At 44.0% G+C, this 17,551-nt stretch overlaps 1 protein-coding gene and 1 long non-coding RNA gene across 2 annotated transcripts in view; one reads left to right on the forward strand and one right to left on the reverse strand.

Moving 5' to 3' along the window:
• LOC141572677 (uncharacterized) overlaps positions 1-17,551 on the forward strand; it is a 67,915-nt gene that overhangs the window by 16,034 nt on the left and 34,330 nt on the right. The window contains exon 2 of the long non-coding RNA XR_012498033.1: positions 9,617-9,740. This is a non-coding gene — a long non-coding RNA (uncharacterized LOC141572677). The remainder of the gene's footprint in view (positions 1-9,616; positions 9,741-17,551) is intronic.
• On the reverse strand, positions 7,224-10,092 carry CD70 (CD70 molecule). Its single transcript, XM_019710747.2, has 3 exons — positions 9,612-10,092; positions 8,775-8,808; positions 7,224-7,618 (listed from the first exon to the last, which is right to left on the reverse strand). The coding sequence occupies exons 1-3, from the start codon at positions 9,795-9,797 to the stop codon at positions 7,230-7,232; spliced, it is 609 nt and encodes a 202-aa protein (XP_019566306.1). The 5' UTR covers positions 9,798-10,092; the 3' UTR covers positions 7,224-7,229.

Here is a 17,551-nt window from a genome sequence, read left to right on the forward strand (position 1 = left end):
GGTATTTGTCTTTGTCTGACTTATTTCACTTAGCATAATACCTTCTAGATCCATCCATGTTGTCACAAATGGCAAGATTGCATTCTTTTTATGGCTGAGTAATCTTTTACTGTATATATGTACCACTTCTTCTTTATCCAGTCGTCTATTGATGGACACCTAGGTTGCTTCCATATCTTGACTATTGTAAATAATGCTGCAATGAACATAGGGGTGCACGTATCTTTTCGAGCTAGTGTTTTGCTTTTTTCTTCAGATAAATACCCAGAAGTGGGATTGCTAGGTCATATGGCAACTCTATTTTTAATCTGAAATTATTTTAAAGTAGATATGCTTTATCAAACATAATTATTGAAAAGGTCTCGTATAAATTTTATTTCAACTTATATTTATTAATTCACTTGTTCTGGAAAGTTATGTTTGGATTACTTGCAAAAACTTCATGTGAAAAATATAGATAAGGCAATCTAATTCCAAAGTGGAGTCGGGAAGCCATGAAGGGGTACCAGCATTTCAATCTGCATGGTCAGCAGGAAGGAAGAAAATCCTCACACGCCTCAATACAACCGATTGTCCACCACCAGCAGCTGATGAAAAATTGCCCCTCTCAACTGTTGTTCTCCAATTGTTACCGGAGGGGGGGGCCTCTTCAGCGCAGTGTCCAGGTTCTTGGCGTCTAGAGCAGAGTTGAACGAGATACAGAGGTAAAGTAGAGAAAAAGCAGTTTATTAGAAGAGATAGTGCACTTCAAGGGAATAGGAGCAGACCGGAGCCGTAGAGAATGTCAAGGGCCCAAGGTGGCATTATTAGGAGCAAAAGAAGGGGCTCAGAGGCTAAAAGGTCCAGGGGTTCAAGGTGGAACAAAGAAAGAGGCTCAAAAGGCAAAACGGCCCAAAGGGCCAAGAGCCCAGGGTCAAATAAAAGGGTCTGACTGGCGAGGACTTGGAGTTTTTATCCTTTTTTCTCTAGAATGGGCTGTTGCTTTCCGAACGTGGGGACCACTTGATTGACACCTACGACTGACAAGAGGCTATTACCTCATCTTTTTAAACTGCGCTGGTGTGAGTGGCTGGTTTGACCTAGTTGGGTATCTTGTATCCATTTGTTTACAATGAAAAGGGGAAGTTTTGGACAGAGAGGGGAGGTCTTTTGGGCGGTAATGTAGATACCCGATGCCTATGTCTAACTGTCTGCCTTGTTTTCACCTTGAGAGATGTGATCCCCATAAAATCTCTATGGGAAATTGAGGGACAGAAAGTCTTTTCTTTCTTTATCTGCTTCCTGCTGGACAGAGGCGTAGAGCTGTCCCTACCTATTGGGGGTTCACGGAACTGTCGCCCTATCTGATCTCAGATGAGAGGAAGGGGTCTTGAGATCCACCTGGAAGAACTCATTGGCTTCTTTGGTTGCAACTGCCAATCTTGCTGGGTTATCCCCTGTATCCCCAAGTCCCCTAAATGAGGAAAAATAGGTTTTAATTAATAAATCCGTTAACTCTATAGAGCCTGTGGCCATTCCACCAGTCATTTAGGTGGCCTCAATTGTCCAGGGACTGGGCCCAGAATGGATTGGAAAGAACATTAGGCTTCAATGATTACAATCAAGTATACTGTCCTGGGGGGTCTGGAATGGCTTGGGGGATGATGGGAAGTCACAGGCTTTTAAGTATTTATCTGAGAGACATTCTGTGATTCAGGCTAGGAGCAATCTTTAGGATTCAGAAACTGATTAGAAGAGTAATCAAAGCCAGGGGCTAAGGAGCTAAGAAACTAGGGAAAAGGAGACTTAAAATTTCTATAGTGAAAAAAAAAATTTCTATAGTGAGGGGGCTCCCATATCAAAATGACTTTTAAAATTTATTTTTAATTGGAGAATATTGGGGGACAGTGAGTTTCTCCAGGGCCCATCAGCTCCAAGTCATTGTCCTTCAACCTAGTTGTGGAGGGCGCAGCTCAGCTCCAAGTCTAGTCACCGTTTTTCAATCTTAGTTGCAGGGGGGTCGCAGCCCACCATCCCGTGTGGGAATTGAACCAGCAACCTTGTTGTTGAGAGCTCGCGCTGTAACCAACTGAGCCATCCGGCCGCCCCTCTGGAAGCTCAATGGAAGTTTGTTGTCTTCAATCTAGTTGTGAAGGGCGCAGCTCTCTGGCCCCTGTGGGAATCGAACCAGCAACCTTGTTGTTCAGAGCTCGCGCTCTAACCAACTGAGCCATCCGGCCGCCCTCTGATGACTTTTTATTCTAAACAACCCTGCCAAACTTCTCCCCAGACCCAATAAAAACTGACCTCCCCTTTGCCTCTTTGGACTTGACTATGGTTCACCATTGTCTGCTTGTCCTGAATTGCAATTCCTCTGCCATTCCTGAATAAACTCATTTAAAAAACATAAAATAAAATTGCTCTTTGCTCAGTTTAAGTTTAACGTTACTTGGTGATCAGAAGTGGAATCCAAAGAAGACCCCCAACAACTCTGAGGCTGGTGAGCAAACAGGTACCAGTACCCATAGAGCTCATTGAGCTCACCAGACGCCTCCATCGGTCCATGACAGCAGCGACCTCTTAGTTTGCCCTATAAGTAATTTCGCTGGAATCCAAAATGCCACTGTATACCTAAACTGTTCTGCAGGTTCCTGTTATAGGGTTAGAAAACTAAATCCTCCAGTTCCTTGCCTCAATGTAACCCAACACTGGAATGGGAAAACAAGCTCCATCTCATATATATTGGATGATACCACAGAGCAACCAATATAAAACAGGCCATGTGTAGGCTTGCTGTCAGACCCATGTATCTGGATAGTCTTTTAATATGTAATAATACAGTATTTGAACCTTGGCTGAATGATGACAACACCTCTACTCTGGCCAATGGGTCTGTAAATGGTAATACTTACGAGGGAGCCCTATGTGCACCCCCTGGCTACTCATTTGCATGTGAAAGCTTTGGCAATGGCCCCTATGCTTGGGCAACTCATTGTCTTGACAGCAGAAGGATAAAAGGACAATCTGCTTGTGGGGACAGAGCCAGGAGTGCAGTTTCCAGGCTCTTGGCCTCACGTGGAAAGATGCTGGCTCAGGTAGTAAATTACCATCAACTGTGATTGGATGGCCATCAGCTGTGGCTAGTTGGCCGTCAGCTGTAACCAGTGAGTCTTTGGCCACTAATATAACTGCTGTGGCTACACCTGCAGAAAAATGGGGGCTAGCAAGAAGAAGGTGGCTAAGCTAACAAGAGCGGATTGCAGTTAGCATGGAGGATTGCAGCTAGCAAGTGAGGTTGGTTGGCAGAGAGAGGTGGACAGCAGGTTGCGGATCGTGTGGCTCCTGCTTCCTGTTTCTCCAGCTCAGCCGCCAGCGAGAGTATAGTGGTATGACTCCCCTACCTATGGCTCCGTGGGTGTTCCTTTTTAGTCTCACCATATCCTGCGTTCTTATGTGGGGAGCAGGACCAGAGACCCCGCCTGACACCCTGCATGACACATGACGCAGCGAGCAGGGTACGGTGCTGGCCAAAGCTCTCCGAAGGGCGGTGGAGCAGTTTGTGCGTATGAACACAGTCTCAGGAAGGCCAGGAGGAGCAGCTGCCAGAGAGCTGGACCCCCGTGGGGGGGGTGGGAAGACATGGATGGTTCCCCAAACAGCATAGGATGGAGAAAACGAAGGTCATCACGGTCCTGTGGGCTGGGAAGTGCTTGCTGAGGCCCTCACCCCCAGGTTGGGGAGGACTTGGAGCCCTTGCCCTGTGGAGAGGGCACAGATTGTGAGGGTAACACACAGCCCTGGTGAATGACTGTAGACTATGGAGAATTGCCTTCCATCCCTTATTTGATGGACCACTTGACTGTTTGCTTGGGAACATACCACCATGTAGTGGAACCGGTGGATGTTTGCTTCCTGTGTCTTGACCGGCTGCCATAGAGAATAAGCACCTTGACTGTGAGTCGCTGTTGTTCCAACATGGTACCCTGAGAGGCCCAGAGAGAGTGGCAGTGCCCTGAGAGGCCCTGGCTGTGTCCAGGGGGTCTGGCTATGCCCAGAGAGAGTGGCAGGGCCCTGAGAGGCCCTGGTTGCGTCCAGGGGGGTCTAGCTGTGCCCAGGGAGAGTGGCAGTGCCCTGAGAGGCCCTGGCTGTGCCCAGGGGGTCTAGCTGTGCCCAGGGAGAGTGGCAGTGCCCTGAGAGGCTCTGGCTGTGTCCAGGAGGTCTGATGGTACCCTAAGTAGCCCAGGAAGTCTGGCTCTGCCCAGAAGTACTGGTGGTGCCCTGAGGAACCCTGGCTGTGTCCAGAGAGCCTGGCTGTGTCCAGGATATTGCATTCACCTCCAGGCTCCTTGCACAGGGCCCCTCGCAGAAGACACTTGTCGGTAGATTGTGAGGTGAGACCCTGTAGGGGTGGAGTGTGGGGACAGAGCCAGGAGTGCAGATTCCAGGCTCTCGGCCTCACATGGAAAGGTGCTGGCTCAGGTAGTAAATTGCCATCAACCGTGATTGGATGGCCATCAGCTGTGGCCAGTTGGCCGTCAGCCGTAACCAGTGAGCCATTGGCCACTAATATAACTGCTGTGGCTATGCTAGCAGCAAAATAGGGCCTAGCAAGAAGATGGTGGCTGAGCCTGCAAGAGCGGATTGCAGTTAGCACATGAGGTTGGTTGGTAGAGAAGTGGATGGCAGGTTGCAGATAGTGTGGCTCCTGCTTCTTGTATCTCCAACCCAGCCGCCAGCGAGAGTATAGTGGTATGACGCCCCTACCTATGGCTCCGTGGGTGTTCCTTTCTGGCCTCACCATATCCTGCGTCCTTATGTGGGGAGCGGGACCAGAGACCCCGCCTGACACCCTGCATGACACTGCTTTTACTGTAGCTAATGTTCTCTTTGCTCTTCATAACAGATCTGAGGCCTCCCACTGGTCTGCCCCACTAAACCTTCATAGTTTCTTTAAAAGCGAACTCCCAGGAGAAACCTGATTCTATCTTTTCCTCCCTGGGAAGGGCATTGTTCCCTCCTGTGCCAATGGACATGTGCTCAGAAATTTCTTTCTGATGTTAGGAGACCTTGCTGATTCCACTGCCAAGGCAATAGCTAACTCAACAAAGATCATCTGATTCCTTAGCCACAGTGGTTCTGGACAGCAGAATAGCTCTGGATTATTCCCTTGCTGAACAAGGAGTTGTATGTGCAATAGCCAACACAACCTGTTGCACTTGGATAAATTCCTCTGGGGAAGTCAAAACTCAGCTATGTAAAATTAGAAAAAAAGACCATTGGTTATGATAAAAATTATGACAGAGACTTAAGTTGCACTTCATCATTCGGGCTGGTCTGTGAGAGGAGCTAGGGCTTCTGGGAGGAGTTCTCACACTGTATGTGACCGCCAGGACCCGACAGGAAGAATTCCATGCTTACAGCAGAGCTCAATGGTCGTAACTGCCCCTCCCCTTAATTTCCTCTTCCCTTCTCTATCTCCTTCCTCCATCTTTGTCCAGCTCAGAGTGTGCACATGGCTGGCCATGTCTGTACTTACCGGATTGTAGTCCTTTATTTCCCCCACCTCCCCAATAAATCCTTTTTGGTGATGGAATACCTAGTCGATGCTGTTTCCAGTCGTCAGTTAACAACAAATTTCACCTCACTCCATAGTCCCTTGATTTATTGAGTTGGCCACCTCAGGTTTAGGGTCATGGTTTAGAAACATCATAAAAACTGGATTTGTCCTATTGCTTTTAATTTTATTTTGCACCATTGATTTTAAATCTTGTATCTGTTACCTATGGGGTCTCTGCAGACATGCTGCAAAAAAATAGAGTGATGTTAGTGATACAGGAGAGTTAGCATGTCCCTAGGTAGACAGGGAGGTCCCTGGTGGAATAAACAAAGACAGCCATATCCTAAAACTCCAGGTTTTGAAATCACTCCTTCGCTTCAGGACATAATGTAACAAGGCCTTGAGGTTAATCATAATATTCCTTTTGGCCTGACAAACGGAGCAGATCTGATAGACAAGAGTGGGTTACTTTGCTAATTCCTTTAGGATGGGCAAGCAGAACAAAGCTGGTAGACGGATTTCATTAGAAGGTGCCGTTTCCCTTCTTCAAACAGTTCCCTTCTCTAAACAGCTCCCCTTCCACAAGCAGGCAAGGGAAGGTATAAAAGTAAGAGCTTTTGCCTCAGTCATGGGGCACCCCCATTCGGGACGCCCTCCCTCTCAGGAGCTGCAACCTCTTCTCCTGCCTCTAATAAACTATCCTCTTTTTAAAACTTTTTGCCTCTCCCTGGTCCGTGTTTCCATTCTTCGGCTTCACGAGACACGATCCCAGCCCACACTCAGAAACCGCCGGCAGATCCAACATCACCTACATCATTTGGGGAATCACAGGAAAATATTCCTACATCAATAGCGCAGTGCTTTGAGATGATTTCCAATGCTTACACCTAGATGCAATATGAACTTGAAAGTCGAAAATGCCCAAGAACCCCTTATTCTACCTTTCTTGTTGCACAAATATGACCGTTATGGATTCCAGTCATCCCCCCATGGGACATGACACTCGGGGAAGGTTCTTCATGGCTCTGAGGGACACAGACAGACCAGGAAAAAAAAAGAAAAGAAAACTCATTGCTAAGTAAATAACCAGACACTAGTCAGTGATGTTTTCAGAGAAAAGCTCTTGATAAGGAGGGGGAAATGTGAAAATACCTCTCATCTCAGTTTACATTGTTAGAGGGGAAAAGACGATTCTCTCATAGCTCATTAAAAACAAGACTGACTACCACCTGTTGCCAGTGAAAAGCTGCCACTTTTGTTCTCCTGCAATAACTTTTTGTTCAAAACAACTCTCCACAATTTCCTCCCAAAACCCAGTAAAAACTGACATTAGGCAAGCATCAAACTGTGGCCCTCTCAGGACCTCATAAATGTGTGCATGTGAGTAAGCGATGTGCATGTTTTCTGTGGGTATTTTCAGCCTATATTTGAACCTGAAAGCCCAGATAACATCTCAATCTGAAGAAAGCCCAGGCATGTCTGGGCTTGCCCCCTGAGTGACAGGGTGCCTTCTTTGTCATTTGCATAATGACAGTCTAGTGTTAATTCTAAAGAAGGAAAGAGCCATACAACCAAATATATAATATTTTTTATTATAATTCATATAATACAAATCTTTAAAGAAATAATTTTAAAAGAAAACAGAAAAAAAGAAGACTGTGTCCCAACAAATCTGGGACAAAAAGTGCAAAACTTAGGGGTGCACCCACTGAATCCCAAAAAACGTCTCATCAGCATTTTGGGACGGCAGCAGTGGCAGAGTGAGGTTAGTGCAGAGAGTGTCCCCGTGGGCCAAAGGCGTCAGGCGCTGCGAGGCGACCGTGCACCTGAGGTAGAAGTTGAGTCTCAGCAGACTAATGCTCCGGGTGGCAGGGGAGCAGATGCCCACAGCCAGGGTGGCCCGGGATGACATGGTGTTCTTCAGGGAGGAGGAGCAGTTGGTTAATGTCACCTGGATGTGCAGCCTGTAGATGCCGTCACGCTGGACAAGCAGCTGCCCTTTGTCCAGCTGTGGTCCACGCAGGAAGGACCGACCCAGCTCTGGGCCCCCTTGCCAGTGCAGCCTGGGGTCCATTCGAGGTCCTGGAAGCAAAGGGTGGGGGTGGGGTGGAAGGATGGAGGTTTAAGGAAACTGAGTGCTACAGACTGACTGTCCAAAATTTTTATGTGGAAACCTGACCCTCGAGGTGGGTGTAGGAGGTGGGGTCTGAGGAGGTGGGAGGTGACTTGGTCACGAGAGTGGCACTCTCATGAATAGGATTAGTGCCCTTATAAAAGAGACCCCATGTCTATCAATGGACGAATGGATAAAGAAGCTGTATATCTAAATACAATGGAACATTATTCTGTCATAAAAGGAAGTCCTGCTGCTTGATACAACATGGATGGACCTTGAGGGCTTTATGCTTGGTAAAAAAACACATGTTCTTTGTAAGCCACCCAGTCTGTGGTATGCTGTTACAATAGCCTGGACAGTAGTGCAGAGAAGGAAAGAAGAACAGGGGTTCCTGCACTAGGGAATGGAAAGAACAGAGCCCTCAAAACTCAGAGGATGAGAGGACGAGGATTACAGAGAGGATGGGAGGGGATGGCTGAATGACTCACACCTTTGCTGACACCACCTGCTCAGGGGCGCCTCCCCTAAGAACTTCACTTTCCACTGCAAACTCAGGCTGGCATGTGGACCCCCCTCCCTTGCTTCATTTTGCTCCAAAATACACTATATGCACTTTATTCTACTTGGCATGCTACATAATTTTCCTGCCCCTTGATTAGTGCCCCCGCAGTAGAAGGAAAATGAGAGGGCAGGGCCTTTTGTCTGTTCTCGTCCCCGCTGTGGCAGCAGAGTGGTGCCTGGCTCACAGTAGATGCTCAACTAATATTTATGGAATGAATGCAGGAATGATAGCAATTGTTATCAGTGTGGCTTCAGTTGTTTTTGGTTCTCCCAAGGCAGAAGATCAAATGCGAAGGACTGAGAGAAAGAGTAAGTTAGCACACCCAGAAACACACTGCCTCAAGCTCTCTCTTTCTCTCCCTCTTCTTCTCGTTTTCATTATTTTCTCCCTCCATTTCTCTTTCTTTCTCTCCCTTTCTCTTTGTTTATTTCTCCTTCCCTCCTCTTCTTTCTCTTCCTCTCTCTGTCTCCCTCCCTTCCTCTCTCTTTCTCTCACTTGTGACTCTTTCTCTCCCTCCCAGCACCAGCCCCCCTCCCCGCCTCCCCCGCCTTTTGCATCACCTGTGTGGTTCAGCTGGAGCTCAGCTATGTCCCACTGGAAGAAAAGAGAAAACAGGGCAATCAGAGTTCTTTCTTCTGCCCACCCTCCTATGCAGCTTCATCTCAAGGGGCTGACTTGGGCATGCTTTTTTTAAATAACCTCCTAAAGAGGAAGTATGTTTGAACCAGCATGGAGCATGAGAAAAAACCTTAAAAGAACTTAGTTTCCTGGACATAACGCGGGGAAGAGGCACGTGCGCCTGTCTCTCTCGGCTGTGAGGGCCCTGCGCGCCCCGAGAGACGTCCCCTGTGGTGGGTGTCCAGGTGAGCAGCTACGGTGCTCCTGTCCTGGGAGCCCCTGAACTCCCCCTCCCAGCTTTGTGAAGCACCCGGCAGCCTCTGAGTCAGCCTGCTGGGGGAACAGCCTCTGAGTCAGCCTGCGAGTCATCCGTTGTCGGTGCGGCGTCCACGCAGCTTTCCCAGAGGCAGCCGCCCACCCTGGGATCCCCATGAGGGATTTACCTCCTGGGCAGGACTATCCCCCAGTCCTGAATCCCAGGGAAACCTTGTCTCTGCTCTACCTCCCTGCTCTGGGCTCTATCTCTTGCTGTCCCTTCCCAATCAGATCTCTCCTCCTGGCTGACTTTTTACCCATCATTCTGGTTTTGTCTTTTTATTTTATTTCAGTTTTTTTGGTTAGTCAGTCTGCGCTCCAGCTGGTTCCTCTGCCTGCGATTCTGTCCCTCGTTTCCCACCTCCCCTCCGCACCCCCGCCCGGCCAGGCTCCCTCCAGAGGGTCCCCACGCTCCCCAGCAGGCGACAGATGTGCCTTTCTCTTACCCTCCCTTCTTGACTTACCGCAGGTGACTCGAGCCGGTGTTGCTGTGCGAGTTGCTGGATGCAGACGATGCTGCATATCCCCGTGACAATGAAAAGCAGCACAGAAACAGTCCGCAAGATGAGCGCCCAGGGCAGGCGGCGTATCAAGTAGGTGCAGGAGCCTTCCTCTGCCATCTCTTTCCTTGTCTTCCGCCAGCGCTGCATCAGCTGCGAGCCCACAGAGCAGCCCAAGGGCGCGAGCGAGCTCACTCAGGAAATGAACTTCAGCCCGCAGTTTAGGACTTGGGCCAGTCGCAACCTGCCAAGGATACTCCCCGCCCCTGTGGGGAGGTCCCGGCAAAGGGGGTGGGGGGACTTGAGTTCTTCCAGTGTAGGGAAATCCCCTCTAGCTCCTGATGGGCCCCTTGGGCCAGGGAGTTGCCCGTCCCTCAATCTTCCCATTCCACTTCCTAAGTTCAGCTTCTGGTACTCATTCATTCTTTATCCATCCATCCATCCATCCATCCATCCATCCATCCATCCATCCACCCACCCACCCACCCATCCACCCATCCAGCAAACCTTTATTAGAGCATCTACTATAGACCAGACGCTGCTTTGAATTACTTGATTGGTGTCGCTGGGGGAGTTCCTTCAATCAATTGTCCTCTAGACTGTGCAGTTTCGGCACAGAGTGGAGGTTCTGAAACCAGCGCTGGCTGTGCCTTCATTCGAGAGGCCGTAGAGGATGGAGGTGGGGGAACATGGCGTTTTCTTTTCAGCTAAGTCCCTTCACGACTTCTGAGAAGTTGGGGGACGCCTGCCTGGCACAGTGTGGAACTGTCCACACCTATCTACACCCCTGAGAAATTAGGGACAGCGTGAAGGTGCCCACTCAGGCGTCCTCGTTTTCCAACGTGGCCACCCCTTCACGGTCCCTTTGCTATGGGTGCCTCCATCTTGCCAGAGGGCTATGCCTCTTGCCGTTCTCCTTGGCAGAATTCTAAACAGGAAGGCAACAAAGGTCCCTTCGCTACAGCTTCCCCTTAACTAATACCATGCCTCTCAATTCTTGGATTTAAGCTAGGACTGGGGCTTCTGGACACCCTTGTCTTAGCACCGATTTCTCCTACACCATACTTGTCCCTTTCTCTTTAGTACTGGAAAAGTTGGGATTTCCCTCCATTTTTCCATATGTAGCAAGGGCTTGCATGACTCAGATGCTAAAAGATCAGGTTCTAAAGCAAGCCAGCCTAGCAGGGTGAAGTAAGTGAGGCACTCAGGTGCAAAAGTAAGGCGCATCCCAAAACTCAGTGATCAAGTTAAATAATATTCTAGTGTAATATTTTCAAAAGTCAAAAAATTATTGCAGAAAATGTGCAGGATGAAATGAACAAAATGTCAAAATGCTTTTTAAAAAAATTTTTTAACAACTTTTTTCTTGTGATGAGAACATTTAAAATCTACTCTCTTAGCAACTTACAAATATGCAATACATTATTATTACCTATAGTAACCACGTGCATGATATCCCCATGATTTATTTATTTTACAACTGGAAGTTCATACCTTTGTACCACCTTCACCCAAAATATTTAAAATAAAGATTGGATCTGACCCTGTACTTGCCTGACTTACCCCTTTCCTTACTTTAGTTCTGAACTTGAAGCCCAAATTTGAATTCTGGCTCCATTACTTACCGTATATGTGACCTTGGGCAAATTACTTAACCTCTCTGTGCCTCAGTTGCCTGGAGGTAATAATGTTATCTATCTCATAGACCTGCTATAAAGATTAAAAGAGTTAATATCCACCAAGTATTTAGCACAAAGCTAGCATGTAGTAAGGAACTGTTGATGGCCATTACTACTACTCCTATTAATAATATTATTATCGTGATAACTTCAGGTCTCTATATGACTATAGTAACCTAAACCCTAAAAGTCTTTCAGATCTGAATGTCAATACATAATTAGAGTTTAAATAATTTACAAAATACTTTTTTTTTTTCTGTTGCCAAAGTTAGCTTTCAAGACTATTGCCTTGATAGGAGCTAAAAAGTCTCAAATTTCATTGTCAAAGCTGTTATTGCCTCCTTCCCCTGAAGCTTGTGTACTGGTTATGCTTTAGTAACAAACATCTCTTTATGCCTTTACACAAGAAATGTTTATTTCTTGCTCATGCTACATGCAGGTCAGTGAGGGGTTCACATCTGCTCATGGTAGCTGAAATGTCACCATTATTTACTTTCCATTGGCCAAGGCATGTCATGCTGCCCTGCCTAAGTCCAGAGGATGAAGGGAAGTGGCAGCTTCCATGAGCCTGGGAGAAGGGAGGCTAAAAATATCAGGTGGAAAACACTAATTACTATCAGAATCCACCCATTAGGTCACCAAAAACTCAGCTCATTCTCCTTCCTGCTCGCAAAATGCAGTCACCACTCCCTGAGAGAGACGGCCCCAAAGTCCCACCTGTTACAGCATCAAGCTGTAAAGTCAGGATATCTCAGTGATGTGAAATAACCTCCACTATTTCACTGCACTGAGGGGTGATGTGTGGGTCTCAGTAGCAAGCCCATAGAACCAAAAGCTTGAGCTATCTGCCTCCTTCCATGTCCAACATCGAGTGGCTCATCAGGGGCCCATGGCACATACTCCCATTTGGGGAGGGGAAGAGTAGCAATTCTGAAATCCTGTTGGACAGACATTAAGAGGACCCCAGCAGGGAGTGAGGGTGAGCTCTAATTCTGATGCCTATAACAGTGCCTGGCACGCAGTAGGTGCTTAATAAATAGTTATTGACTAAATGTCCATGAAGACAAGATCCACCAGCCATGCCTTCACTCACAGAGATTCCTACTTGCTAGCCCTGGGTTTATCACCATGAACCTGTGGACCGGTGGAAAACAACTCTCCAGAAAACCCACCAAAAGAATGGTTTATTTGGGAAAAGAAAAAGAAACAAAGCCACCAAGGAGTGTGTATATACACACTCGCAGGCCTGTGTCCCAACCTGCCACCCATGTGGAAAAAAGAGGGGCCAAGGCCAACATGGCTTCCCCCTTTATTCTCATCCCTCCCCTGGAAGTTACCACAAAGTTCAACAGGAAGTCAAGACTAGAGTTAACAGGGGCCCAGCTCCACCCATAGTTTTCCCTACTCTATGGTTAAGCATCTTACGATGCCAGTTCATTTTTATCAAACGCCTTTCTCTATTCAGATCCAAGCTCCTTTGTTCTATCTTAGTTATATTTGCAAAGACCCTGTTTCCAAACAAGGTCATGTTCACAAGTACCAGGGATCAGAACTTTGTTCTGTTCTCTCATTCCCACCTTCAGTTTCCTGGTCTTCTGTCAAAAGAGAAGATCAGAGCCCCGTGATATTGTGATATAATCAGAAATATATATCTGGTCTTCATCCTTGGTCCCTGACACAAGAAATTCTAAAACCCTTGGAATTTTTTGAATGACAAGGGTGAGAGGAGTGTCTTTTGTTATTCATAATAATCCCCTTTTAAACACAGTTGAGTTTATGCCATTAGCATAAACTCTTGGTAGACCCCTGGATGGTTTCAGGATGGGAGCTGGATCCCAGAAAAACCAAAGTGTCATTATGGGGTTGAAACTTTCAGGCCACACCCCCTCCCCATGGCAAACCTCCAGGGAGAGGAGATGGGATGGAAATTGAGTTAATCACCAATGACCAATGATTTAATCAGTCATAACCATGTTAACCTAAAAATAAAAGGCCTTTCAAAGAGAAAAGCAAACAAACATTTATTTGAGGTAATAAGAATAGCTATTGAAGGAGCACTGATTCAGGCAGAAGTCCAAATAGTGTCCTGATTAGAAGACAAAGGCAAGGGGTATTTATGAGAAAGGGTAGGGGAACAATAACATCGATAGAAGGAGGGCATTTCTATTGGTGCAGATAAGCTAACAAAGATGTTAATTCTAAACAATGTTTTAAAATTGCACTCCAGTAGTCATTCTATCTGCTTTCTTGTTATCCTTGTAAATAGCTTTTTTGGACACAAGGTTGCTTAGACTCAGTCCAAAGTTTATTCTGCTCTGTTTTAACATCCCAAAGATTTGAGGTATAAGACATGCAAAGCAGTTCCTCTGGGATAGCAGTTCTGGCTCCATTTTAAAGTGGTTCCATTTATATTATTGTTTACAACTATGTAATAAAACCTCTGTAAGAACCTCCATCTCCAGACCCTGACAACCACTTACTTACTTTGTCTCTAGGGTTTTACCTATTCTGGACATTTTATACAAATGGAATCATGCAATATGTGTGGTCTCTTGTTTAGCTTCTTTCAGCGAGCATCGTGTCTTCAAGGCCCATCACACTGTATGTAACACGAGTCAGTACTTCATTTAGTTTTCTATGTTTGTCAGGAGTCATTATTAGGCCTCTTTATGAAAAGGCTTCCAATGAAGGCACTTGGGCTCTGAAAGCAGCCAAGCGTAAGAACATGGCTAGCTGGGGTGCCTCAATTGCAATTCTCTTGAGCTCGTGCAACGCATTGACTGTGCACCAAGCATGGTGTGAAGAGGGCAACTTTCTCCTGTGAAGCTACTTTTGCTCAGGTCTTTTTTGACATCTGTCCAACTGATTCCTTATTTTGTATGCTGTGTAGATCACTTCATTTGCTTGTAGCTTCAGTTTCCTTCTAAATTAAGTGTAAGCCAAGAATAGCCAAACCAACACATCTTAATTAAACTTACATGACCTCCACGAATACCTAGAATTATAATGAATTTTCAAAATTTTTATTCAATTTTTTATGACCTCATCACAAAAAAGAAATGGTAATTATGTGAAATGAGGTGTTAGCTAAAACTACGATGGTCATCATATTGCAATATATAAGGGTATCAAACCAACACGTTCTTTACCATAAACTCACACTATGTTACATGTCAATTATATCTCAGTTTTAAAAAAGAAACTAAAAAAGGAAAAATAATTTGAAAACTTCAGTGAAATAGGAAAGTTTTAGGAATATATCACTTACAAAAACTGATTCAAGAAGTAGGAAATTTTAATACTTTTATAACCATTAAAGATATTAAATCAGCTGTTTAGTCACTTCTCTTGGCTTCTATGAGATATTTTCCTTCATATGGTGCAAAAATATATTTGGTTATTAAATGCATACAAATTGATTTTTTTTAATTTATCTATTTATTTATCTTTATTAAATTTATTGGGGTGACATTGGTTAGTAAATTTATATAGGCTTCAAATGTACATTTCTATACTACATCATCTATATATTATGCTGTGTGTTAAACCACCCAGAGTCAGCTCTCCTTCCATCACCATACATTTGATCCTGTTTACCCTCTTCTTGAATCCCTCTCCCCCTTTACCCTCTGGTAACCACTAAATTATTGTCTGTGTCTGTGAGTTTTTGTTTGCCTTGTTCATTTGTTGGTTTCAGTTTTATATGCCACATATGAGTGAAGCCATACGATTCTCCACTTTTTTCTGTCTGACTTATTTCACTTAGCATGATAATCTCAGGATCTATCCATGTTGTCACAAATGGCAGTATTTCATCTTTTCTTATTGCAGAGTAATATTCCATTGCCTATATGTATCACATTTTCTTTATCCAATCATCTACAAAGGACACTAGTTGTTTCCATGTCTTGGCCATTGTGAATAATGCTGCAACGAACATAGGGGTACATATATCTTTATGGATAAATGTTTTCAGATATTTTGGGTACGTACCCAGAAGAGGGATTACTGGGTCATATGGTAGCTCTATTCTTAATTTTTTGATGAAACTCCATACTGTTTTCCATAGTGGTTATACTGTTTACATTCCCACCAGCAGTATATGAGGGCTCCTTTTTCTCCACAGCCTCTCCAACACTTGTTACTATTTGTCTTGTTGATGACAGCCATTCTGACTGGGGTGAGGTGTTATCTCATTGTGGTTTTGATATGCATTTCCCTAATAGCTAGTGAAGTTGAGTATCTTTTTTTTTTTTTAATTTTATTTTATTAAATTTACTGGGGTGACAACTGTTAGTAAAATTACATAGATTTCAGGTGTACAATTCTGTATTACATCATCTATAAATCCCATTGAGTATCTTTTCATATATTTGTTGGCTGCTTGTATGTCTTCTTGGGAGTAGTGTCTGTTCAAGTCTTCTGCCCATTTTTTAATTGGATTGTTTGTTTTTTTGTTATTGAATTCTTTATATATTTTGAATATTAGCCCATTATGACAGGTGTTGTTTGCAAATATTTTCTCCCACTCAGTTGGTTGTCTCTTTGTTTTTTGATGGTTTCTTTTGCTGCTCAGAAGCTTTTTAGTTTCATGTAGTCCCATTCGTTTATTTGCTTTTGCTTCCCTTGCCTTTGAGGTCAAATTCATAAAATCCTCTTTGAACCCAAGGTCCATAGTTTAGTACCTATGTTTTCTTCTATGCAGTTTATTGTCTCAGGTCTTATGTTTAGGTCTCTGATCTATTTTGAGTTAATTTTGGTATTTGGTGACAGATAGTCGTCTAGTTTCATTCTTTTGCATGTGGCTTTCCAATTTCCACAGCACCATTTATTGAAGAGGTTTTCTTTTCTTTTTTATAACATAACAATCTTTTATTAACAAAAATACCAAAAATAATGCCATTGTTTTTTCCTATGCCTTGGGATGACTATGAAAATAACACATTTTAAAATGACAAATGCAGAATCCAAAATAGAAAATTATCTATAATTCTATTATATAGAAATATCACTAAAATTTTGGTGAACGTTTGTCCAGATTTTATATTTGTATACACACACACAAACACACACACTTATTTGTATATTCCAAACTGAGATTATAAAGCATACATATTGTCTTTAATATTGCTACTTAATGTATTATGGACTTGTTTCCATGCCAAACACAAACAAAGAAGATATAACTATACTACCATTTTTAAAAGTTGCTTAGAATTCCTCTGCATTAATGCATCATGATTTATTGAACATTGCCCTGTTTTTCAACATTTAGACTGTTCTCAGTATTTCATTATTACCCTGTGAGTCACATACTTATATATATATATATATATTTTGGATATTTTTCTCATCATTTATTTCCAAGGGATAAAGTCTAGGAGTAGAATTACTGAATCCTATCAGAGTAGAGAAATAATTTTAATTTACATTGCCAAGTTCTCTCCTTCCCCCAAATACTATACCTATTTCTTACCTATTTCAATTCTGGGTTAAAAACACTTAATTAAATTCTTTTGGACTATAACCCACTCCTAATTTTGAAGCTGCTCCTATGAAAATTTTAGTTGTTTAAAATTATGATTTTTAAATTATGTTCTGATTTGTTCTCTCGAGGGCCAAAGACCTGGAAGATGAGGCTGGTGAGGAGGGGGAGAGCGTATATATTTTTAAAAGATTTTTATTAAAATATAGCTAGCATACAATATTATATTAGTTTCAGGCATACATCATAGTTATTCAACAGTACCCACCTAGCACTGTACAGAGTTACTACCACATTATTGATTATATTCCTTATGCTGAAGAAGTGATCACCATGATAAGTCCAGCAAAGACCTGACGCTGTACCAGCTATTACAATATCATTGATCTTCCCTCCCTTTTTAATTTTTCAATTAGAGTTGACATTCAACATTATTTTATATTAGTTTCAAGCGTACAGCATAGTGGTTAGACATTTATATAATTTAGGAAGTTATTCTCCCGGACTAGTACCCACTTAGCACTATACATAGCTATTACTGTATTATTGACTATATTCCCTATACTTTACATCCCCATGACTATTTTGTAACTACAAATTTGTGTTTATTAATCCTTTCACCTTTTTCACCCTGCCCCCAACCCCTTCCCATCTATCACCCCAATAGATCTAGTACCCATCTGACACCATACATAGTTGTTACAATATTATTGACTATAGTCCTCATGCTGTACCCTACA

This window comes from Rhinolophus sinicus, linkage group LG07 (genome assembly GCF_036562045.2).
Source record: "Rhinolophus sinicus isolate RSC01 linkage group LG07, ASM3656204v1, whole genome shotgun sequence".
Taxonomy (NCBI): domain Eukaryota; kingdom Metazoa; phylum Chordata; class Mammalia; order Chiroptera; family Rhinolophidae; genus Rhinolophus; species Rhinolophus sinicus.